We start from the raw sequence: 21,163 nt of genomic DNA, 5'->3' as shown, positions 1-21,163 counted from the left end.
TCGATATGTAGTAATGTGTGCTGTGGTGTTCTGTTCTGTATGAGCATGTTAGTTTTTGTGTCTACATGTTTGCGTGCAAATGTTTTGCTGTCAGTTCATCTATATGCAGCCTGCTTATTTGTTTATATGAATTTCCATATATACCTGTTAACGTGTATAACATTGTGTGTCTCTATAGTTATATTCCTGTCAGAGTGAATGTGTGCTAAGATATATACTTATTTAAGTATATGTATGTGTTTGTGCATTTATGTGGGTCTGCATGTATGTGCATCTGCCTGTGTTGTGTCTTTCCATGGTATGTGTTTGTGTTTGGGTCTTTGTTCCAACTCACGTAAGTGTCTGTACTTGTGTGTTTTATGTGTATGTGTGTGCGTGCCTTTGTATATATTTGATTGTGTTGCCTTGTTTTAGTGCCTATTTGTACAAGCGCGAGTTTATATATTTGATTGTGTGTGTGTGTGTGTGTGTGTGTGTGTGTGTGTGTGTGTGTGTGTGTACGTGTGTGTGTGTGTACGTGTGTGTACGCCTATGTGTGTATTTCTAATTGTGACAGTTTTGTGTAGTATTGTCAGTGTGTATATTTTTTAACTGTTGCTTCAAGTTTCACCGGCAATTGTTAACTGAACGTAATCCAAACAATCCGAACAATGGAGCACATTTTCAGTCTTTGCTGTTAAAATGTCTTTTATGTGAGTGGCACGGTGATATCAGGAGAGTGAATGAAATAATTCATTGATGCATCTCAGATTCATCAGGGACAGAACAGTGAAAACCGGGGAGGATTCTCTTACTTGTTTAAATTTGTACTATGGGAAATCAATGCCAGCACATGATTAACAGGAACAAGAGTGTTGAAACATTTTTGAATTATGTTGCATAAATTTATATGCATATATTAGTTTATGTGTATTATACTTCAATGATACTTTGATAATGAGAATGATACTTCAAAATCTGGAGCAAAAAAAAGGAAGCTAATTTGTACTGATGACAACTGACTCCTGATTAGAGAACCGTTCCCTTCCAAACACGTTAGGGAGAGGGAGGGCAGTGAGCTCATAGTTTACTTCTCTCTACCCTGTGATGCAATGCGCCTGATGGTTCTAACCACTGAGGGGGTGGAGATGAGTGGATTAAATAATGACATTCCTCCTCTTTTCGTTGAGGAAGTTGTGGTATATGGGTTAGTTATTGATCCTCCCCTCTCTTTGTTGGGTGAGTAGGAATCCAGGATGTTAACAATTTCATTCTCCCTCAATCTGATTGGGGATTATTTCTCAATGTTTATGTGTGACCCTTACTTCTGTTCAGTGGGTGTGATGCAGCAGCTTAAAGCTGACATGAAAGGGTAAAGGCATGGACAATGAGAGAAGCAGGAACACCGAGATCTAAATATTGAGAATGCTTGACGCAAATGTTGAAATTGTCGGATTTTTCCTCAGGCAGGAAAGTCGGTGAAGACGTTTTGGAGAATATTGTCATAAATGTGCTCTACTCTGTCTCTAAGAAAGGATGGATCTGAGCAGCGTGCATTGGTTCAACAAGACTTGGGTCTGAGGCCTGAAAATATCTGACTCAAACCAAAAATATCTATTGGACGTAAAACGGGAAAAAAAGCAATCAATAAAACAATTGGGTGTTTCATTTATCGTTAGAGGAAAATGATTTTATTCTTTTTATTGTAGTTTTTAATGTAACCGAGTGATTCTCATTGACATGAATTAACAGTGTCCATCAGTGCAAGGGAAATGTTCACAAAACTGGGTTTACCGCTGGATTTGTCAACTGTTCTGTTGATGATCTTCAAGGGGATGGCTTCATGTCCCACCACACAGGAGTAAGAAGCGCCGCTGGACCATTCCTCTGCTGCAATGGATAACAGGCTGTACATGAAGAAGGAGCTATTGCCGTTCTCCGCCACCACCTCGGTGTTCCTGTAGTTCCCGGGATTCACCGGCTTGTCGTTGACGGTCCACTTGACGAAGATCTCTCGGGGGGAGAAACCTCTCACTAAGCAGCTGAGGGAGACGAAACTCTGAGCGGAGACGTCTTCTGCCGAGGGCAGGAGGACAGAGACGACCGGTTCCCGCGGATTTGGATCTGCAGAAAACGTACAATCAATGTCAATAAACTGGAGAATTCTGGAGACAATGAAACCGCTGGTGAGATATCAGGAAAGTGTGCTTCGATTTTGATTTTAAATGTTTCCATTTTTGACTTCCAGCTTGGAGGAGAGGTGAACACAATTGTTTTCTCAAACTACTCAGGGGGGCGGACGGGGAAGTTTCAGAAAGTTTACAGCACAGAATCAGGCCATTCGGCCCAACTGATCTACTTTTCTTTTCTGGTTTTTATTTTTGATGCTCCACATCAGGCTCCTCCCTTCTTTTTTGATCTAAACCCAATAACATCGCCTTCAGTTCACTTTTCAGACATCAACGCATCAAACTCCCCATAAACATATCAATCGGCCCAGAGTCATTCAGTTCAGGGGAGACCATTAATACGCTGAGTATTAAATATTGACTTGTACAATTCCACTGGAGATAGACACAGTGATGCATTTATATAGAAGCATAGAAACACAGAACAGTACAGCACAGTAGAGGCCCTTCGACCCACAAATGTTGTGCCGAGCTATGCCCAAACTCAAGATCAAGCTATTCCACTCCCTATCATTCTGGAGGGTTCCATATGCTGATCCAATAACCGCTTGAAAGTTCCTGAAGTGTCTGACTCCACTACCACAGCAGGCAGTGTATCCCACAACCCAACCACGCTCTGATTGAATAACCTACCTCAGGCATCCCTCCTATGTCTCCCACCATGAACCTCAACGTTATGCCCCCTAGTAACAGCTACATCCACCCGATGAAATAGTCTCTGCACGTCCACTCTATCTATCCCCCTCATCATCTTATAAACCTCTATTAAGTCACCTCTCATCCCCCTCCGCTCTAAAGAGAAAAGCCCCAGCTCCCTCAACCTTTCCTCATACGACCTACCTTCCAAACCAGGCAGCATCTTGGTAAATCTCCTCTGCACTCTCTCGAATCCTTCAACACCCTTCTTATAGTGAGGAGACCAGAACTGAACACAATATTCCAAATGTGGTCTCACCAAGGTTCGATATATTTGCAGATAACTACACGGCTTTTAAACTCAAACTCCCTGTCAATAAACCCTGACACACTGTAAGCCTTCACTGTTCTATCAATTTGAGAGGCAACTTTCAGAGATCTGTGGATATGAACCTCAAGATCTCCCTGTTCCTCCACATTCCTCAGAACCCTGCCATTGACCCTACATTTATTGTTTCAATCTCTCAGCTCACCTGTTTCCTTGTGGATAGATGTTCTTAGAGGAGTCGGCAGATCCTGATGGCTCACCACGCACTCAAACACAGCCGCACTCAGCCAGGCTTGTGTCGAGATGTTTAGTTTGCTGATCACGCTGTCAGGATCCGCTCCGGGCTTTTCAGCAATCTCTGATTTCAAATACTTCCTGTCTCGGATCCAGGACACGTTAACTCCATCAGGAGCATGAGAAATGATGCAGGTTAAGGTCGCGGTCGCCTCCAGTAAGACCTGTTCTATTGGTGGTGGCTGTATCTTCACTGTGGTATCAAGGCACTGGAGAGGACCTGTGAATGAGAAATGGAAATCAACCCTAGTTCCCCTTCAGAAGCAGGACAGCAGTCGTCAGCCTGAAGGAGATGAAGTCACCTCCAATACATCAATCTCTAACTGTTGCCTTTCAACATCAATGGGCGATGAAAAACCAGCTTGTTCTATGAACTTATTCCCTTTATTAAAGTATTGGAGCAGCGGTACCATTTTCATAAATCAACATTGCAGGATTCCCAAACAATACACCATCATGAACTCAGGAAAAACAGTACTGGGCGTTAGTTTATAAATAGGGTGGATGTACTTTCTGAAATTTTACCCCTGTGCTGTGACCTGTGAAATAGTCCGATCCCCACTGTCTCTCTGAATCTTACCAGCTGTCTCAGGAAAAAAAAACGTTGACATCAAGGCCATCTGTCTCACTATATTACTTCAAAATGGAAGGGAGCACTCCTTTAAGGGGAGGCAGAGGCATATGGTGTTGTCAATGGGCTTGTAACCTAGGGCAAGGTTCTGGAGACACAGATTCGAATCCCATCATTGCAAATATTAAATCTGAATTCTATAAAAATGTATAATTAAAAGTTGAAATGATTGTTATGAAGCCATTGCTGTAAAACCACTTCCAGTTCACAAATCTTTTTGAACAAGTAAATCCGCTGTCTTTATTTGGCCTGGTATGCATGTGACTCCAGATTCACAGCAACGTGGTTGACATTGAAGTGCCCCTGGGTTTGGGAAATAAATGCGCCTCTCATGAAGGGATAACAAACAATTGCTTTTGTGATGAAATTCTGAAGGAGGCCTTGTCCTAATGCAGCAAATTACATGACAATAACTTAGAAGTTATTCTATGCGTTGTACCAACATTAATAGATCTCTAATTCCGGTTAACATCGGAATGATATATTTTATCCTCTGTTTGAGGCTCTTACCCTGATATGCGCTGATGTTCAGGCTCTGAGTGTTTCCTAGGTGAGTGACCTGGCAGGTATAGACCGCTTTGCTGAACCATTCCCCAGCGGAGACTGTCAGCCGGCTGCTGGCCGAGAAGTTCCCGTTCACTTGACAGGCGGGAGAGGTGACAATTCCTGAATCCACGGGTTCCCCATTCTTCAGCCACTTCACCGTCAGTGACCCTGGCTGGAAATCGATGATTGAACAGACGATGGTTGCAAATTTCCTGCTTGTGATTTCTTCACCGGAACTCACGGTGAGGATAACGGTTGGGGGGATTTCACCTTCAACAAACATATGATTAGACACCACTTGAAAATTCAATTGACAACAATTAAAATTAGTTGTTGTATTTTAGCACCAGAGCTGCCGATTTGAGAATTGTGTCCATGGTTTTTTTGAACTGGCAGGGAAATGGCAAATAGAATTCAACTGTCAAAAGTGTCACGCAATGCATTTGCGGAGGGCAAACAGAGCAAGGGAATAGTCAATAAAACAGAAGGTTGAGAGAGATTGAGGAAATGCAAGACCTTGTACTGAATGCCCACTTTTTTTTTAGATGGTAGGGCAACTGGACAAGTTGATCAAGAAAGCATTTTGGATTAATTCCCCCAATGTGTGAGGTATTGAAAACAAAATCAGTGATGTAATGATGGGGCTGTGTAACACACTAGTTAGGCCACGTTTGGAGTTTGCCCCATAGTCCTGGCCATCACGTTGCAGGAATGACGTAATGACTCTGGAGAGAAATGAGGTTTACAGGAATGTTGCCAGGGCCTGATCATTGCAGCCATGAGGCGAGATTGAATAGGCAGGAGTTGTTTTCCTTCGAAAAAAAGGAGACTGAGGTGTGACGTAATTGTGGTTCACAAAATTATACGGGACGTAGGTAGAAATAATACATTCCCCAAGTGGAGGGCTCAATTACCAGGGGGCATGATCATTTAAAATGTGTCTGTATCTGTATCTCAAGTGCTTTAACCTACAAGGCTACGAAGCAAGGACTAGAAAGTGGGCTTAAAATGAATGGCTAGTTTCTTTGTTGTCACTTTTGGACAGCACAGACATGATGGTCTAAATGGTCTCCTTCTGCACCGTAACATTTCGATGGTTCTCTCGTTCTGAGTAACTTATCAGTCAGTAGATATTTACCTGGATTTTGCACAATTTACATTTTTCAAATTGCTACAAATCAGTTATGACTAAGGCCTTATACAGTTCAATCACAGCGCCCCTCTCTTACCCAGGTTTCACAACACTTACATGGCATTTCAACGCTCTTGACTGAGTCACGGTGTTGAACCTCACAGTCAATTCTGGGGCATTCTCCCGCTGAGTCAGTGATGGTTAACTGGCTGCTCAGTGTGTAGGTCCCCTTCGTGTTTCTCACTGACGGGTAAGTTTTAAACCCACTGGTGATCTCCTGCCCATGTTTCTTCCAGGTCAGTTTGGCGACATCTGGAAGGTAATCCATCGCCAAACAGCCATAGGTGACGGAGCCGTCGGAGTTGTGTTGCTGACAGGAGGAGACCAGGCCGTAGAGAGTGGGCGGAGACGGTGTCGCTGGGAAAGAATAACCGATTGAACAAGTTAGACTCTCATTTGCGTTTATTAAGTCATCAAACATGCTGTTACAAATATGTTTCTGTATTAGATATAGCTCTTGGTGTTGTATGGGTTCTAGGTATGATCAGGATATTGATGAGGGATATGGGTAATAGGTATGATCAGGATATTGGTGAGATCTGACCAAAGTGAATGGCGGAGTAGGCTCAGAGGGCTAAATGACCACTCCTGCTTCTATTTTTGTGCTTCTATCCCGAACATTGATTAGAATTATGAACTTATCCTAATATTTCCAGATTTAATCCTATATCTACCTTTCAGATTGTGTTATTTCTATCAATTGGGAAAAGTCATCTCTGAAGAAACTCACATCCCTGTCTCCACCTCTAGCAAATTAAGAAGAAAAATACATTCATAGAGTGTCAAAATGGCATATCATTCATTGGATTAACAGAGAAGAGCAAAGATTGTCTCAATTGTTGCAGCAATTATTTATTTCTCAACAACAACACTTTGTGATGAAGAAGTTGTCTCTTCATTCATATCATCCACTCACCTGATGAGGGAGTTCCAATAGCTTGTGATTCCAAATAAACCTGTTGGATTTCAACCTGGTGTTGTGAGAATCCTTACTGTGCCCACAACAACCTCACTCCGCCATCTCCACACTAGTTTTGGAAATTGCCTGTGTTCAAACTGATTGATGCCCCTTCCTCTCTCCAACTCACTGCCTCTCACTCCACAAAACGGAGATTAGTGAATTTGCTTCAAAAATACCTCCGGAATGAATACTTACTGAATGATCAGGAAGTTCTAAATGTGATTATAAATTCAAATAAATGCAACATTAACTAATTGAAGGATCATACATTAATAGTAAGAGTTGGCCATTCGGGCCCTGAAGTCTCCTCCATCATTCACTGAGATTACAGATGAGCTGATTGCGGTGCTAGCTCTATTCAGAACCTCCTCACTCCGCCCATCCATCACCCGCTCTCTGCCCATTCTCCCCAGCTCTTTGCCCTTTCCACTGGCTCTCTGACTTTCACGGTGGCTCGTTTTCTCATTTATCCGGCTCTCTGTATTTCCACCTGACTCTCTACACTTCCCTCCAGCTCTGTGCCCTCTCGCCCGGCTCTCTGCTCTTTCTCTCAGTCCCCTACACTTTCCCTCAGCTCTCCGCCCTCTGTCCCTGCTCCCTACCCTGTTTCTCCTTTCTCCCGGCTCTCTGACCTTTCCCACTGACTCTCCTGCCCTTTCCCCTGGGCTCTCTGCCCTTTCTCTCGGCTCTCTGGCCTCTCTCCTGCCTCCCTGTCCTTTTTCGTGCCTTCCTGCCTTTCTCCTAGTTCTCTCCTCTTTCCGTGGTCTTTCTACTCTTTTCCTCATCTCTCTGCCCTTCCTTTCGGCTCTCCCCCCTTTCACTAGTCTCTCTGCCCTCTCCCCCTGCTCCCTGTCCTTTCTCCTCTCTCTCTACCCTTTCCCCTGGCTTTCCGCCCTGTTGCCCGGCTATGTGCCCTTTCCCCGGCCTCTCGTCCCTTCCCCCAGCTCTCTGCTGTTTCCCCTGGCCCTCTGCCCTCCCCCCCCGCCCCCAACGGCTCTCTGCCCTTTCCCACGCCTCCTGTTCTCCCCTGACTCTTTGTCATTGTCCCTGGCCCCGAGCCCCCAGCGATTCCCTCCAGCTCTCTGCACTCCCAGGGCAGCTCCCACCTTTGAACACCAAACGGCCGCTTGAGATCTTTCTTCTCTCCCATTGCAGACCTTCCCCACACAGATTTAGTGAGTGTGAGTGAGAGAATGTGAGTGATTAGATGAGTGAGAGTGGATGAGTGATGGTGTATGTGTGACGGAAGGTGAGTGAGTGAAGTTCTTTGAGTGATGAGTGATTTAGGGTGAGTAATTGTGGGTGAGGGTGAGAGAGCGTGAGTAAATGAGGGTGTGTGAGAGAGGGTAGGGAGTGAAGGTGGCTGAATGTGAGTGAAGGTGGCTAGATGATTGAAGGTAAGCAAGATTGAAAGAATGAGGGAGAGTGGTTGATGATGTGTGAAGGTTAGTGGAGGTGGGTGAGTGAAAGTGAGTGAGATTGAGTGAATGAGGGTGAGGGAGTGAATGTAACTGAGTAAGTGAGGGGTGAGAGTGAGTGAGTCAAGGTGGTGTGTGAGGGAGAATGAATGTGGATGGGTGGGAGAGTGAGGGTGAGTGAGTGAAGGTGTTTGATGAGGGTGAGTGATTGAGGATTTGTGAGTTAGGGTAGTGAAGTTGAGTGATGATGAGTATGTGAGGGTGTGTGAGTGAATGTATGTGCGTGAGTCTGAGTGAGTTTGAATGGTTGACCGGGCGTAATTTAGAGCGAGACAGAGAGAGGGTCATTGAGCTTGAGTCTTTGGGGGTGGGTGGGTGAGTGAGTGTGAGTGAGACTGGATGAGTGAGGGTGGGTAAGTGAAGTGAGTGAGTGAGTGATAGTGAATGGGGTGAGTGAGTGAGAGTGAGTGAGACTGGGTGAGTGAGGGTGGATTAGTGGGATCAGTGAATGAAGGTGAGTATGAATGTTGATGACTGACTGAGGGTCGAAGTCAATGAGCGCGGTTTAGTGAGTGAGGTTGAGTGAGTGATGGTGTATGAGTGAGGGTGGCTGAGTGACAGTGAGTTAATGAAGGCGCGTGAGGGTGAGTGCGTGAGGGTGAGTGAATGTGGGTGCGTGACTGAGGGTGAGAGAGTGAGTGAATGTGAGTGAGTCAGTGAGGGTGTGAGAATGAGAGAGTTAGGATGTGTGATTGAGGGTCAACGAGTGAGGTTGAATGAGTGTGTGTGGGTGAGTGAGTGAGGATGGATGAGAGTGAGTGAGCGAATATGAGTGAGTGATAGTGAGTGAGTGAGGGTGTGAGGATGCGTGAGTCAGGGCGTGTGTTTAAGTGAATGCGCGAAGTTGAATGAGGGTGTGTGAGTGCTTGTGGGTGAGTGAGTGAGAATGGATGAGAGTGAGAGAGCGAATATGAGTGAGTGATTGTGAGTGAGTGTGTGAGGGTGACTGACTCAGGGTGAATCAGGATCAGTGAGTTTCTCAGGACGAGTGAGTGAGGGCGAGTGAGTGAGGGCGAGTGCGTGAGGGCGAGAGAGTCAGGGTGAGTGAGTCAGGGTGAGTGAGTCAGGGTGAGTGTGTGAGGGTGAGTGCGTGAGGGTGAGTGAGTGAGGGTGAGTGCGTGTGAGGGTGAGGGTGTGTGAGGGTGAGGGTGTGTGAGGGTGAGTGTGTGTGAGGGTGGATGAGTGAGCAAGGGTGAGTGAGTGAGGACGAGTGAGTAAGCGTGAATGAGAGAGTGAGGGTGAGTGATTGTGGTTGAGTGAGTGAGGTTGAGTGAGTGAGGGTGAGTGAGTGAGAGTGTGCCAGCGAGAGAAGGTAGGTAAGATAAGGTGAGTGAGTGAAGTTATTTGAGTGAGGCTGAGAGATTGAGGGTGAGTGAGTCAGTGTGGGTGAGGGTGAGAGAGTCAGTGAGCCACCTCCTCCTCTCCCTCTCCATCGATCTTTTCCCGATTCTCTCCATTGATCAGCTTTCAGTGACAGGGCTGTGTAAAGTCAGGAATCAGTGTAGATCACCGGGCAGCTGCTTTAATGTCGGGGCCTTTCTTTCAGAAACACGGATCAGTGAACAAATAGACAGACTGAGGGAGCTGGAAGGGAAGCTTCCAGCAAAACTAGGGTCACACAGGAATCAAACACCAAGTTTACACCAGTATTGGGGAGCCAGGCGGACTTAGTCTCAGCCAGATCCCTTCTTATTGATTGTGTCTTTGTGTCCGGTGTAACACATGGAAATCCCTACTTCTGACCTCATGTTGGATGGAATGTGTCATTGATGAAGCAATAGAAGATTGTTGGTCCCAGAACAGTCCCCTGCCGAACTCCTGCAGTCAGATCTCAACTTAGATGTTCGACCTTCAACAACCATTACCATCTTGCTTTGTGCTAAATATGACTCCAAACAGAGAAGAATTTCCCTCTGTAACTGATTCACTTGTGTTTTACTCGGGCTCCTCGATCCCACCCTCATTCAAATGTTACAGGGGAGGGGACGGGGGCGGCGGGGAGTAACGTGGATGGGCGCTGTGGCACAGTGATTAGCGCCGCTGCCTCACAGTTCAATTCCCGATATGGGTCATTGTGTGTGGAGTTAGCAAGTCCACCCCGTGTCTGCTTGGGTTTCATTGGGTGCTCCTGTTTCCTCCCACAGACCAAAGATGTGCGGGGTCAGTGGATTGGCGTGCTAAATTGTCCCTTAGTTTCAGGGGGACTAGTTAGGGTAAATACATGTGGTTATGAGGATGGGGCATTGGTGGGACTGCTGCTAGTGCAGACTCGATGGACTGAATGGCCTCCTTCTCTACTGCAGGATCCTATGATTCTGTTCTTTGGTATCAATGACAGTCTCTCTTACGTATGTGAGATGGAAAGTGTGTGAGAGTGTGCTTGGTTCTGTGTGCCAGGGAGGGAGGGTGAGAGTGTTTGTGTGTATGACTGTGTGTGTGTGTGTGTGTGTGTGTGTGTGTGTATGTGTGTGTGTGTGTGAAGGTGCCTATCTGTGATATACTGTGTTTGCACGCGTGCGAGCCAGTGAGCTGCGTTTGCAAGAGGGGACGGTGTGTCTATTGGAAAGCAAAATAAACTGCTCATGAGTGTGTGAAAGTTTGCATGGGATCGTGTGTGAGTGAGAATGATGAATGCAATGTGTATGGGTGATAGAAGCAATATATGTGTGTGTGTGTGTGTGTGTGTGGAGGGGAGGGCAAAGTTTGTGTGAGTGAGAAAAAAGTGTAAAAAATAGACAGGGTGTATGCTTGAGTGCGTATGAGTGAAATAATTATTGAGAGAACATGTGTCTGTGATAGGTGGAGAGTTTAAGAGAGATACATTGTCTATACATGTGTGTTCGTGTGTAAGAGATGGAGAGACTGTGTGCGTGTGAGAGAGGTGATGTTTGAGAGAAAGAACGATTGAGAGAGCGAGTGTATGTATTTATTTGTAAGTGAGAGAGAGTATGTAGAACATGAGAGAAAGAGAATGTGTTTGAGAAATGTCATATGAGAGAGCAAGTAAGTGTGTGTATATATGTGTGCATGTGTGAGAGAATATGAGAGTGTGTATGTGTGTATTTATGTGTGTGATGTGTGTAAGCCTCTATCTGGCTGATTCAGTCTGGAAAAGCACAATCACTCCACACATACTCACCCACTCACCCAGTAAGTGGGAGTGACAAGTGAGCACAATACGGACTGTGGACCAATGGCTGGAAAAAACATTTAAATCTTTCACAAGTCACTCACAATTAAATAATTTCCTCTTTCCTCAATGAGTGAAACTTGCAAAATTTCACGAAATTTGAGACAATCCAGGGTAAATTCACCCACAAAGTTATCCGCCCCCTCATTCACCTTATTCATTCTCTCCATCACTAACAAGCAGTGTCAGCAGTGTGTATTGTATACAACATGCACTGCAGCAACTCACCAAGGCTCCATAGATTACACTGTCCAAACCCGCTGCATTTACATCCTAACAGGACAAGGGCAGCAGCCACAATGAACGCTATCACCTGCAAGCTCCCCTCCAAAACACACACCATCCTGACTTGAAACAACATCTCAATTCATTCATAGTCGCTTGGTCAAAATCCTGGAACTTTCTGCCTAAACAGCAGAGTGGATGTTTGCAGCATATGGACTGCAGTTATTCAAGGATGTTTCAAATCAACACTTTCTCAAGGAACAATTAGGGAAGATTAAAAATTCTGGCCGAGCAAATGACTCTAAAATGCCTTTAGAAGATTTAAAAAAAGATGCAAATGAATTAGGCGCTTCAACTGTCATACTAAACAGTTCAGGGATTGCTGTAATATGGAACACAATATAGTAAATCTCACTTTGTACTTGTTCACCGAACATTCCCAAGGCCGGTACATCACTGCTTAAAAATCACCCAATTCTCCCCTCTACAGTGTGAAGTTTCTGCTCTCTGATGGTCACAATATGCTTCACGGATCTCCTTTCTGAGACGCCGAGTCAAATATCAAGTCAAACTGTCACAAATCTCAGAGTTACAAGTTTCTTGAAGAAATAAATCAAATTTCAGTCCCCGAAATACAGCAGAAGGGGCCAGAAGGTTTATAACCAGTCAGACAGATTCCTGGTCCCAACACAGTGACCACACGCTGAGACACAAACGGTGCAACAGCCGAGTTCCCAGCAGAAAGATCTGTTCAATCTGTCAATTTCATTCAAACTGTTGGATTCTCATTGATCAATGGTCAACGTACAACAACAGAAAACCAATGACCTATTTTAAATGAAACTGATATTCATTTGAAAATTAAAAAAAAATCCTTGACTTTTAATTATTTCTCTCTATCTGTATCACCTCTCGTAAAGATGTAATTTCGCTGAAAATGAGCAATCAAAAATATCAGTTTCAGGGCAGTTCAATGTCCCTCACAGAGATGCCGTAGCATTATAAGAATTAAACAAACATGGAAATGTTAACATTGAAAATCATTGCATGATTCGAAAGAATTTCTTAATTAAATGTAGTTAACACAATAATCAAGGCAAAATACTTTATCGAGCTGAGCAGAGCTGAGTAAAGACATGTTATGTTTCTGAATTCATTTTCGATACAATTAAATATTCTCTAAAACGGATTGTACTTTGTACACCAGCGCAATATCCAAGGTCTTTTGTTTTGAATTAATTAGCACCAATATTATATTTTGTTATTGTTAATTGGCAGTTAGTTCTCCTGTTACTGATTTGCACTCAGTAATTAAATCAGTTTTCAATCATTCAAAATTTGCCTTTGCCTCGAACATTGTGAAGTAATTAGGTTCCAATTAAATCATAAACAATAAACTTCAAATTACTGAATGGAAATATTCAGACATCTGAAATTCACTTGCTAAAATCGAATCACGTTGTAATTTTTTTCATTTCCACTTTTACTCCCAACGCCTTATTATAACCTGCAAACGTGTTAAAATGCGTGCTTCTGTATTTGTATTTACTGTAACGACCTGGCGGTTTGAGATCGATGAAACTGCTTCTTAGATTGAATAATTTGGATCATCCATATAATTTACTGACTGAAAATATTGATTAATTTAAAAGATCTGAATTGAACAGTGAAAAATTCAATGAGGACAATTGATTCAAATCCTCTGCAACATTGAAAAATGATGCACAAAATAAGTCGAGACTTTTTCTTCAGTATAATAATTAATAAGAATTAAAGATAATGTTCCAATAGAATCGATTCTTCTATCCTGTCATTTATTCATCTTTATTCAACATTTATTCTGTTTTCAGTGGTAATGGAGCCATGATGCTATGATTAAGCGTAGAACAAATATTACTATTATGATATTATTGTGATATTTGTATATAAATTAATCTTTTTGAATTTCATGTACTAACTTGTCAATCTCTATCCAGTTTCTATTGACACTTACAGCAATTCAAACACCATTAATTGAACGATTGTTTAGTGTTAACGAATTCCACCTGTCAGAAAACTGTGTTCACTCTGTCAAGTTTATTCAAAATGTGGGATTCTAAGTGGTCAATTGTCAAATTACAACAAAGAATTAATAACTTACTTTAAATTAAACTGAAAAAAATTTCAAAATTCCCTTGGACTTTTAACTACCTGTACCTCTCTCTTAAATCTAGAAAATTGGGCATAATTTTTTTTTTCTGAAAATGAGCACATCTAATGTAACAGATTCAGGGTAGTGTAATGTCCCCAGCAGAGATATAGTGATGCAGTAAGAATTATAATTCATGTTTTATTTTAATCTGCAACAATAAGTTAACATGAATAAAATGCTCTGGCATGCATTTATTTTTGATACTTGTTTGTTTTATCCTGAAAATAATTTTTAAACGGAGTTTGTTTTTTTTGTTTATTTAGCTGGAAAAAGTGTAATCGCTCAGGATCACGGTGCTCAAAAAATACAGAAGCAGTTGAGAAACACCAAACCATTCCAAAAATTTTGAGATGACATTAATGATTAATTACCTTGACATCCAACTACAAATGAATTGGAAGAAATGCTGCGCCTCCACAGATAAAATGTAATAATCGGACACAAAAATACCAAATAGTCACGTTTTAGTCTCTAAAATTCGTATTTAAGTGAAAGCGAACTTCATTGGGATATATCAATTAATGCAAAGTATCTTGATGAACTGAGCACTGCTGTGGAAACAGATTGTTATCATTGAAACAGTTTCCGGAATTATCACAAAATATTTCCAGCCTAAAAACGTTTCTGGTCATGTTAGTTGTGTGCAAAGCACGGCAGAACTATTAGGAGGGATTAATGGATAATGATATTAATACAAAATAATCTTTGGTGAACATGGAGTTATACTACCGATTTAAAAATATTTAATTTGTATTAATTTTACGATTAAATTTGTTAATGAGAAGTCTGTAGTTGCAGCAACGATTTAGAGTCCCAATGAACGTTGTATGTTATGATTTGTTTTAATTTGTAAACGTTAGTTTAACTTTTATTAAAAATGCTGTGATATGTTTATTTTTTTCCCAAAACCTGCCTGTTTTCTCCCTGCAACGATTTTCAAACTCAAAGATTGTTTGCATTCAACCAGAAAACATGTAACTGCTCAGTGCCACCGAGTTTAAACAATGCTGAAACACCAAACCATTTCACGAATTTTAACATTCATAGCGACCGAACCACAGAACCTCCTCAAAAGAAACACACCAAAACACATCGCTGAGGGAATGAATCTGTTGAATGTATCCATTCAATAAAATCAGAAATATCATTGAAAGGAAATCTCAACATCCAATCCGGCAAACCATCTCGTCAACAAATATATGAATGTCTAAACTAAACAAAAATCTGGAATAACAGCAACAGCATAGCGAGGAGGTGAAATATATCCAACAAATTAACATTGACACTTTACCACATTCTATTCATATCGGGTCATATTTCAAAAAGATTTCAAACAAATTTAAACATTTAGCTGCAGCCATCAGGTAAAACATTGCATGTACCCCAAATTGGGAATGCAGTGGCAAACAGTGTTTTGGACGAGTGGCGTAAAGCGTGGTTTGATTTAACCAGCAACTATCAGTTCCAATTAAAAAAAAATACAAATACAATAAAGCCTGCCTGAATTCTCTGTGCAGGCGCACGTCAAATAGTTTAAAACCCACAGAATTTGTATTCAGTCACAAAGTGTATAACGGCACTGTATTACGGAGTGTGAACAATGCAGAATTGCCAAACCATTTCACAAATTTGACTTCTTCAAAGTCACCCAGACAGACAATCTCCTCACCAGAAAAATGCATCACTGAGGGACTGAACCCCGGTTCATGCAGAAACAGCTCAATTCTACAAACTGTTTCAACAGAATCAAGTTTCACATTGGCGGAACACCTCAATTTAAAATCCAGCCAATCCACCCATCACTGAAGTAACTAATAATTAAACTGAGCACAGCAATAACATAACAAAACCTGCATTGTGATTAAGCCGAACATGTTCATAGCATTAATGCAGAAACATTAACATATTTTGTTAAGATTGGGTTAGATTTCAAACACATGCGCAGTAGATGGTGCAACTCGCAGCCAATAGATTTCGCCGAGGTTAAACATTGCAGAAACGCCGAAACTGATTAACAAAAGGAAAGCATTTGATGTAACCCGGACACACCATGTCCTCAGCAGATAAACACAAAATCGCAACAAGAGACTGAATTCACCTTTTAACAATTAACCCCAATTTAAGCAGGGTCACATGAAACATTGTAAAGATTTTCAGCACGGAATCCACCAAACCACATTTCAGTGAACAAGTGGATTAATAAAATCGAGAAAAATATAAAATAAAAACTCAAATAAAACACTGACTAAATAAATGCAAGGATCTTACCTGCAGTCACCGTCACCATGGTCCCTTGTCCCCAGTAGCCCATAGCGTCACAGTGTCACATTCTCTAGGCTGGGTCACACAATAACCATCCCTCCACAAAGTAGACAGAAATCCATCAGTTTTTAAACAAAATCACAAGCCAGAGGGAATGTAAATCATTGCATTTTTCAAATTATTACTATCCTGGTGGATACCGTTCGCTCAACATAAATAACCTTAATGTTTTGTATTTCACAGAGGATCACATGATCAAGTTATTGAAAACAGCAACTGATAATCAAACCGTTATCATAAATTTTTCATATTAATTCTCGCTATTTGTGTAGTGCTGGGATATAAATTATACAACACTGTAAATAATGTTGAATTGTAAAACAAAGCACTGACCCAGACTCGGTCAATTAGCGCTGAAGGGTTTTTGCATTGACAGCAACTGTTGTGCCGTCCAGGTATCACAGTGAGACACAGCATGCCAAATATTGCGCCCGCCTGCTCTGTGAAAAATCTGATTCTGCTTCATCCAAGTGCGAATGAGTTAGTTATTTCAGCTTGACCTGGTCATTATTTTTATAAAGGGTATCGGATTGCTTTTAAACCCTCCGTGTAGATTGAGCATATCGGTCAATATCGATTTTATGGAAACAGTGTTATACCTAATCACAAACTAATATTACGTCCACGCATTATTTCTTTGAAGCCTCGTTTAGTTTGGAAATCCTGCTGTGGTACTGATTACCGACTTGAGCAATCTCTTTCCATGAGGTTTTTGTATGAGGATGTCGCTGTGCTCAGCACTGTGACCCCACTGCTGTATCACAGTGACACACACCCGCACAGAAACTGCACTCACTCTCTGTTCAGTACTGCCACTCAATATTTACTTCAAATAGACCCGTATTCCTAATGTAATTTACAATTTATGCAGCTGTTTACAAAACACAATCTAGAAACACCTCCTCCAAGTATCAGAAATAGTAAAACGAGCATTATATCCAGCTGAAACAGTAAATATAAACAGAGTGAAAATCTCAGCTAATTATGTCTGTGTGTTTTCCTGATTTAATGTTTAATTTTCACTACATTAGGTTTGTCAGAAGTGGTATGTGTCTTGGTTTTGATCACTGACGCTATTATTATATTTAAAACAGATACTGACCTTTAGGTTATGATGGAAGTTGCTGAATTCCCTCTCAGGCTGTTCTTGTTCGGGTCCATCCCTGGTTCCTCTCGCTGTGTTTTCTTGCACAGTAATAGATGGCGGTGTCTTCGGTCTTCAGCCTCGTCATCTCCAAAGAGAAGATATTGTTTGAAGTGTCTTTGGACGCAGTAAATCGATCCTTAATCCCTGGGGCGTAGTAGTTGTTGGATGAACTATAGTACCACACGAGCCTTTCCAACCCCTGCCCGGGAACTTGCCGGACCCAATTCATGTCATAGCTGCCAAGATTGAACCCGCTGGTTTTACAGGTCAGTTTCAGGGAGCCTCCGGGACGCCCGGTCTCTGCCTCTGGCTGGGTCAACACAACATCCGACTGGACACCTGTAAAAATAGATCAAAAACGCAGACGGTTAATCTTAGTGAAATGATTGCTGACTCTGGAACATTCCAGAGAGAGAGACTAACACTGAGACAGTAACAGTGAGAGACTTGAACAATAGTAATAATAAATACTCACCAGATAAGAAAGTCAGCAACAAACTGAGAGAAATGGCCGACCTCATCTTTCTGGTGATTTGGGGGAAATGGTTGTGAACAAACCAGCTCCCGGACTGTTGGATTCCGGTCCCAGTGAGCGGTATTTAAATACCCGGCAGAAGGGGGCGGCTTTCCAGGCGCCGCCTGTTGATTCCCTGCTGGAGGCGGCGCCTGGATCCACGTCCCACCCTCCACACCCCCAACAGAATGGACTCGGAGATTTACAATAGATTAATATTAAAATGGACATTTTATCTGTATCGGGATGTTTGTTTGGCTAAAATGTTCATTGTAATGTCCCCATTATTTCTGGCGGTGATATTACAGTTCATCATTTATTTATTTAAATAACTAATTCCATTGTAAATATGGTGATTTTATTACCACACCCCCAACAAGAAAATAAATCTAAAAATGATGAAATAACATTTTGGAACATTAGACAATTTTGCAACAATTCCGTGTCTCTGCCACATTATAATAATAAAGCACAATTTATCAGAAGAAATGCCATCGAGTTCCGTAACTAAACGTGTAAAATATACAAAGTGATTCTATTTGCAGTGTGGATGGCTATCGCGTACAATTTGGGTTTGGACATGAGAAGAAACTCTCACACAATACAATGTTTCTTCTCATATTTTCAAACTGTCCCAATCTCGAAGACAGGCCTTTGAAAATAATGAGAATCCCAACCTGATAATTAAATAGTGAGTTGATAGAGAAACATAAAATTAAATTGATTTTTGACGCAAAAGTTAACGAATTGGAACGGACATGGAGATCATTAAAGTTCTCCTTCAGTATCCAGTTCATTGCAGCTCATTCTAATGGCCACCGGCTGTCTAACATTTGCTGGTATTGGGAACACACATCGCACATTGCACAGTGCCACAAGAATAAATGTTTTATCTTCCACTGAATCAGGTTATGAACTGATCATTTCTCCACTCATTGGCAGCTATGAGAGGAACTCTTCAATAACAGAAATCAGATTATACTGTACAATAGAACACGGGGCTAATCAGGTACAAGAGACGCTGCTGTTTCAATAGGATGCAGAACTTTCAGAATATTACAGGAATCCCCGGTGTTCATGTCAGTTTTTTGATGTTGTTTTAATATTATTTCATGTCATGGCATCGATTTCACTTCACTGGGGAATTGGTCCCATCAACATCTCTCTCTCTCACATTTCATGAAGTGGTTAAAAAACATTAATTATTGGAATGAAATTTACCTGGAAAATGTACAAATGAAAAAAAAAACATTTGGTCACTTTATTGTTTTGTGATGTTATTTACATATATAATGAACAGGACACTGAATGAAAATATTTGATTCGAATGATTACGATTTAAAATGTGTCTTTCTTGAGGGAATGAAACATTTATTGTTTAAAAGGCTGAATCCCATTTTGTCCATCCAGCTTCACGCTAATCTGTCCCACGCAGTATTTGGCAGCAATCCAGGCTGCTGTCAAATGCTCAAAGTTATTGACAGGAAACATCTGGGGCTGTTTGTGCAGAAGATCAAAGATCTGTTTCCTCAGTACTGACCGCTTGGCTGCAAGCCAGCTTAAAACCCTTCACGTTGCCAATGCGGACTATTTATATACAAATCTACCCAGCAACAGTATTGGAGGCACATTAATTTTTAAAAGTTGTGAATCTAGATGATGGTTCACATCTCTAAAGAAAGGAAGGTCACCCAGATTCTTTGGCACCCCGTTAGCAACAAATATGTTTTTTTTCCAAGGCATCAGGATATTGTGATAGATGGATATAAAGAATTACAGGCAAACTGAGAGATGTCCCAGAGAGATTATACATGAACATGTATGTTTGCGTTTTATTTCCCTTATTTTTCCTTGGAATGTTTGAGTTGGTAGAAAGACCAGCAGTTTCTCCTGTCCCAAATTCCTTTGGACTGACTCCTTCCCTAGGCCACTTTTGAGAAAACATTCAGCCTTGGGCTGATGAATGGCAAGTAACATTAATGCCACACAAGTGGCAGGCAATGACCGTCTCCAATAAGGGAGATTCCAACGATATCCCCTTGACACTAAGTAGCATTATTATGGCAGAATCCCTCACTATCAACATCCTGGGCATTAGAATTCATGAACATCTGAACTGGAACAGGCATTTAAATCATGTGGCTGCAAGAGCAGGACAGATGCCAGGAGTCCTGCTGTGAACAGCTGACTTCCTGAATTCTATCCAGGAAACTCTATCCGTCATCTACAAGGCAGAAGTGAGGAGTATGAACAAAGAACAAAGGACAATACCGCACATGAACAGGCCTCTGTTGCAACATAAACGATTGGATATTCTCTACTTGTCCGACTTGTGCCACTCAAAAATCTCAATACCATTCTGGAAAAAAGTAGCTGTGTCGAAGAACACCCCACTCACCAGCTTTCCAAAGCCTGTCACCACATTCTCAAAGGAAATTATGATATGACAACAAAAGGTGACTTCACTAGTGACGCCAAAATCTCATGAAATAAGGAAGCGAGGTGAGAAAAAAAAACAGAGGGCATGGGTGAAGGGTGAAAGGAGAAAAGTTTAAAGGGAATACTGGGGGTGGGGGCGGGGTTTCTTCACACAGAGAGTGGTGGGAGTGTGGAATGAGTGCCGGATAAAGTGGTAAATGCGGGGTCACATTTAACATTTGAGAAAAAGTTGGACGGGTTCATGGATGAGAGGGGTGTGGAGGGATATGGTCCAAGTGCAGGTCAGTGGGACTAGACAAAACAAGGGTTCGGCACAGACAAGAAGGGCCAAAAGGCCTGATTCTGAGCTGAAATTTTCTATGTTTGTTTTTCTAATTTTAAACGTATTATATTTCTGCCTATACTCAACTCGCCTCTGTGTTACACTCGGCTCTGCCTGGATCACATTTCCATCTAAGGTCCTATCTAAGTTTTATTTCCCTGCAATCGGCTCAATTTCAGGTATTCATATATGATGTAGCGGCGCTGTTAATATTATACTTTCTAAGTTATGATCACAATTATCTGTGTCTCTTCTAATCTGACAAGAGGCTGTATCTTAATTCTTACTGCCTCACAACATTTGCCGCAGTATACTAAACTGGAAATACAGCCTTCATCCGTTATACATGGTTCTGCCACAGTTACTATGCTAATAGTTCATTAGTCATGTCTAAGTCATGTATGCTAATAGTTCATTAGTCATGTCTAAGTCATGTCTAAGTTAACGCTGCACAATCAATGTGTTTGATTATTTAAGACTACGCCATATCTCAATTTTATTGCAGTTTGCAACACTTTCTCTTTGCTGCATTGTCCGAATCTCAGGGTGTATCAGTCTCGGTCCTGTATCAACAATTAT

At 41.9% G+C, this 21,163-nt stretch overlaps 1 gene segment (V, D, J or C); it reads right to left on the bottom strand.

The window, feature by feature from the left end:
* Positions 1 to 1,651: 1,651 nt before the first annotated feature.
* Positions 1,652 to 17,830, bottom strand: LOC145362378 (Ig heavy chain C region-like). The segment is given in 7 exon segments: positions 1,652 to 2,103; positions 3,338 to 3,646; positions 4,568 to 4,873; positions 5,844 to 6,152; positions 16,109 to 16,153; positions 17,349 to 17,648; positions 17,785 to 17,830. Coding segments are annotated over 7 exon segments (1,707 nt in total).
* Positions 17,831 to 21,163: the final 3,333 nt, after the last annotated feature.

This window comes from Carcharhinus amblyrhynchos, unplaced genomic scaffold, assembly GCF_965287045.1.
Source record: "Carcharhinus amblyrhynchos unplaced genomic scaffold, sCarAmb.v2.hapA scaffold_38, whole genome shotgun sequence".
In the NCBI taxonomy this organism is placed as follows: domain Eukaryota; kingdom Metazoa; phylum Chordata; class Chondrichthyes; order Carcharhiniformes; family Carcharhinidae; genus Carcharhinus; species Carcharhinus amblyrhynchos.
The sequence above is the reverse complement of the archived record's forward strand: the minus strand, read 5'-3'. Positions and strand labels throughout refer to the sequence as shown.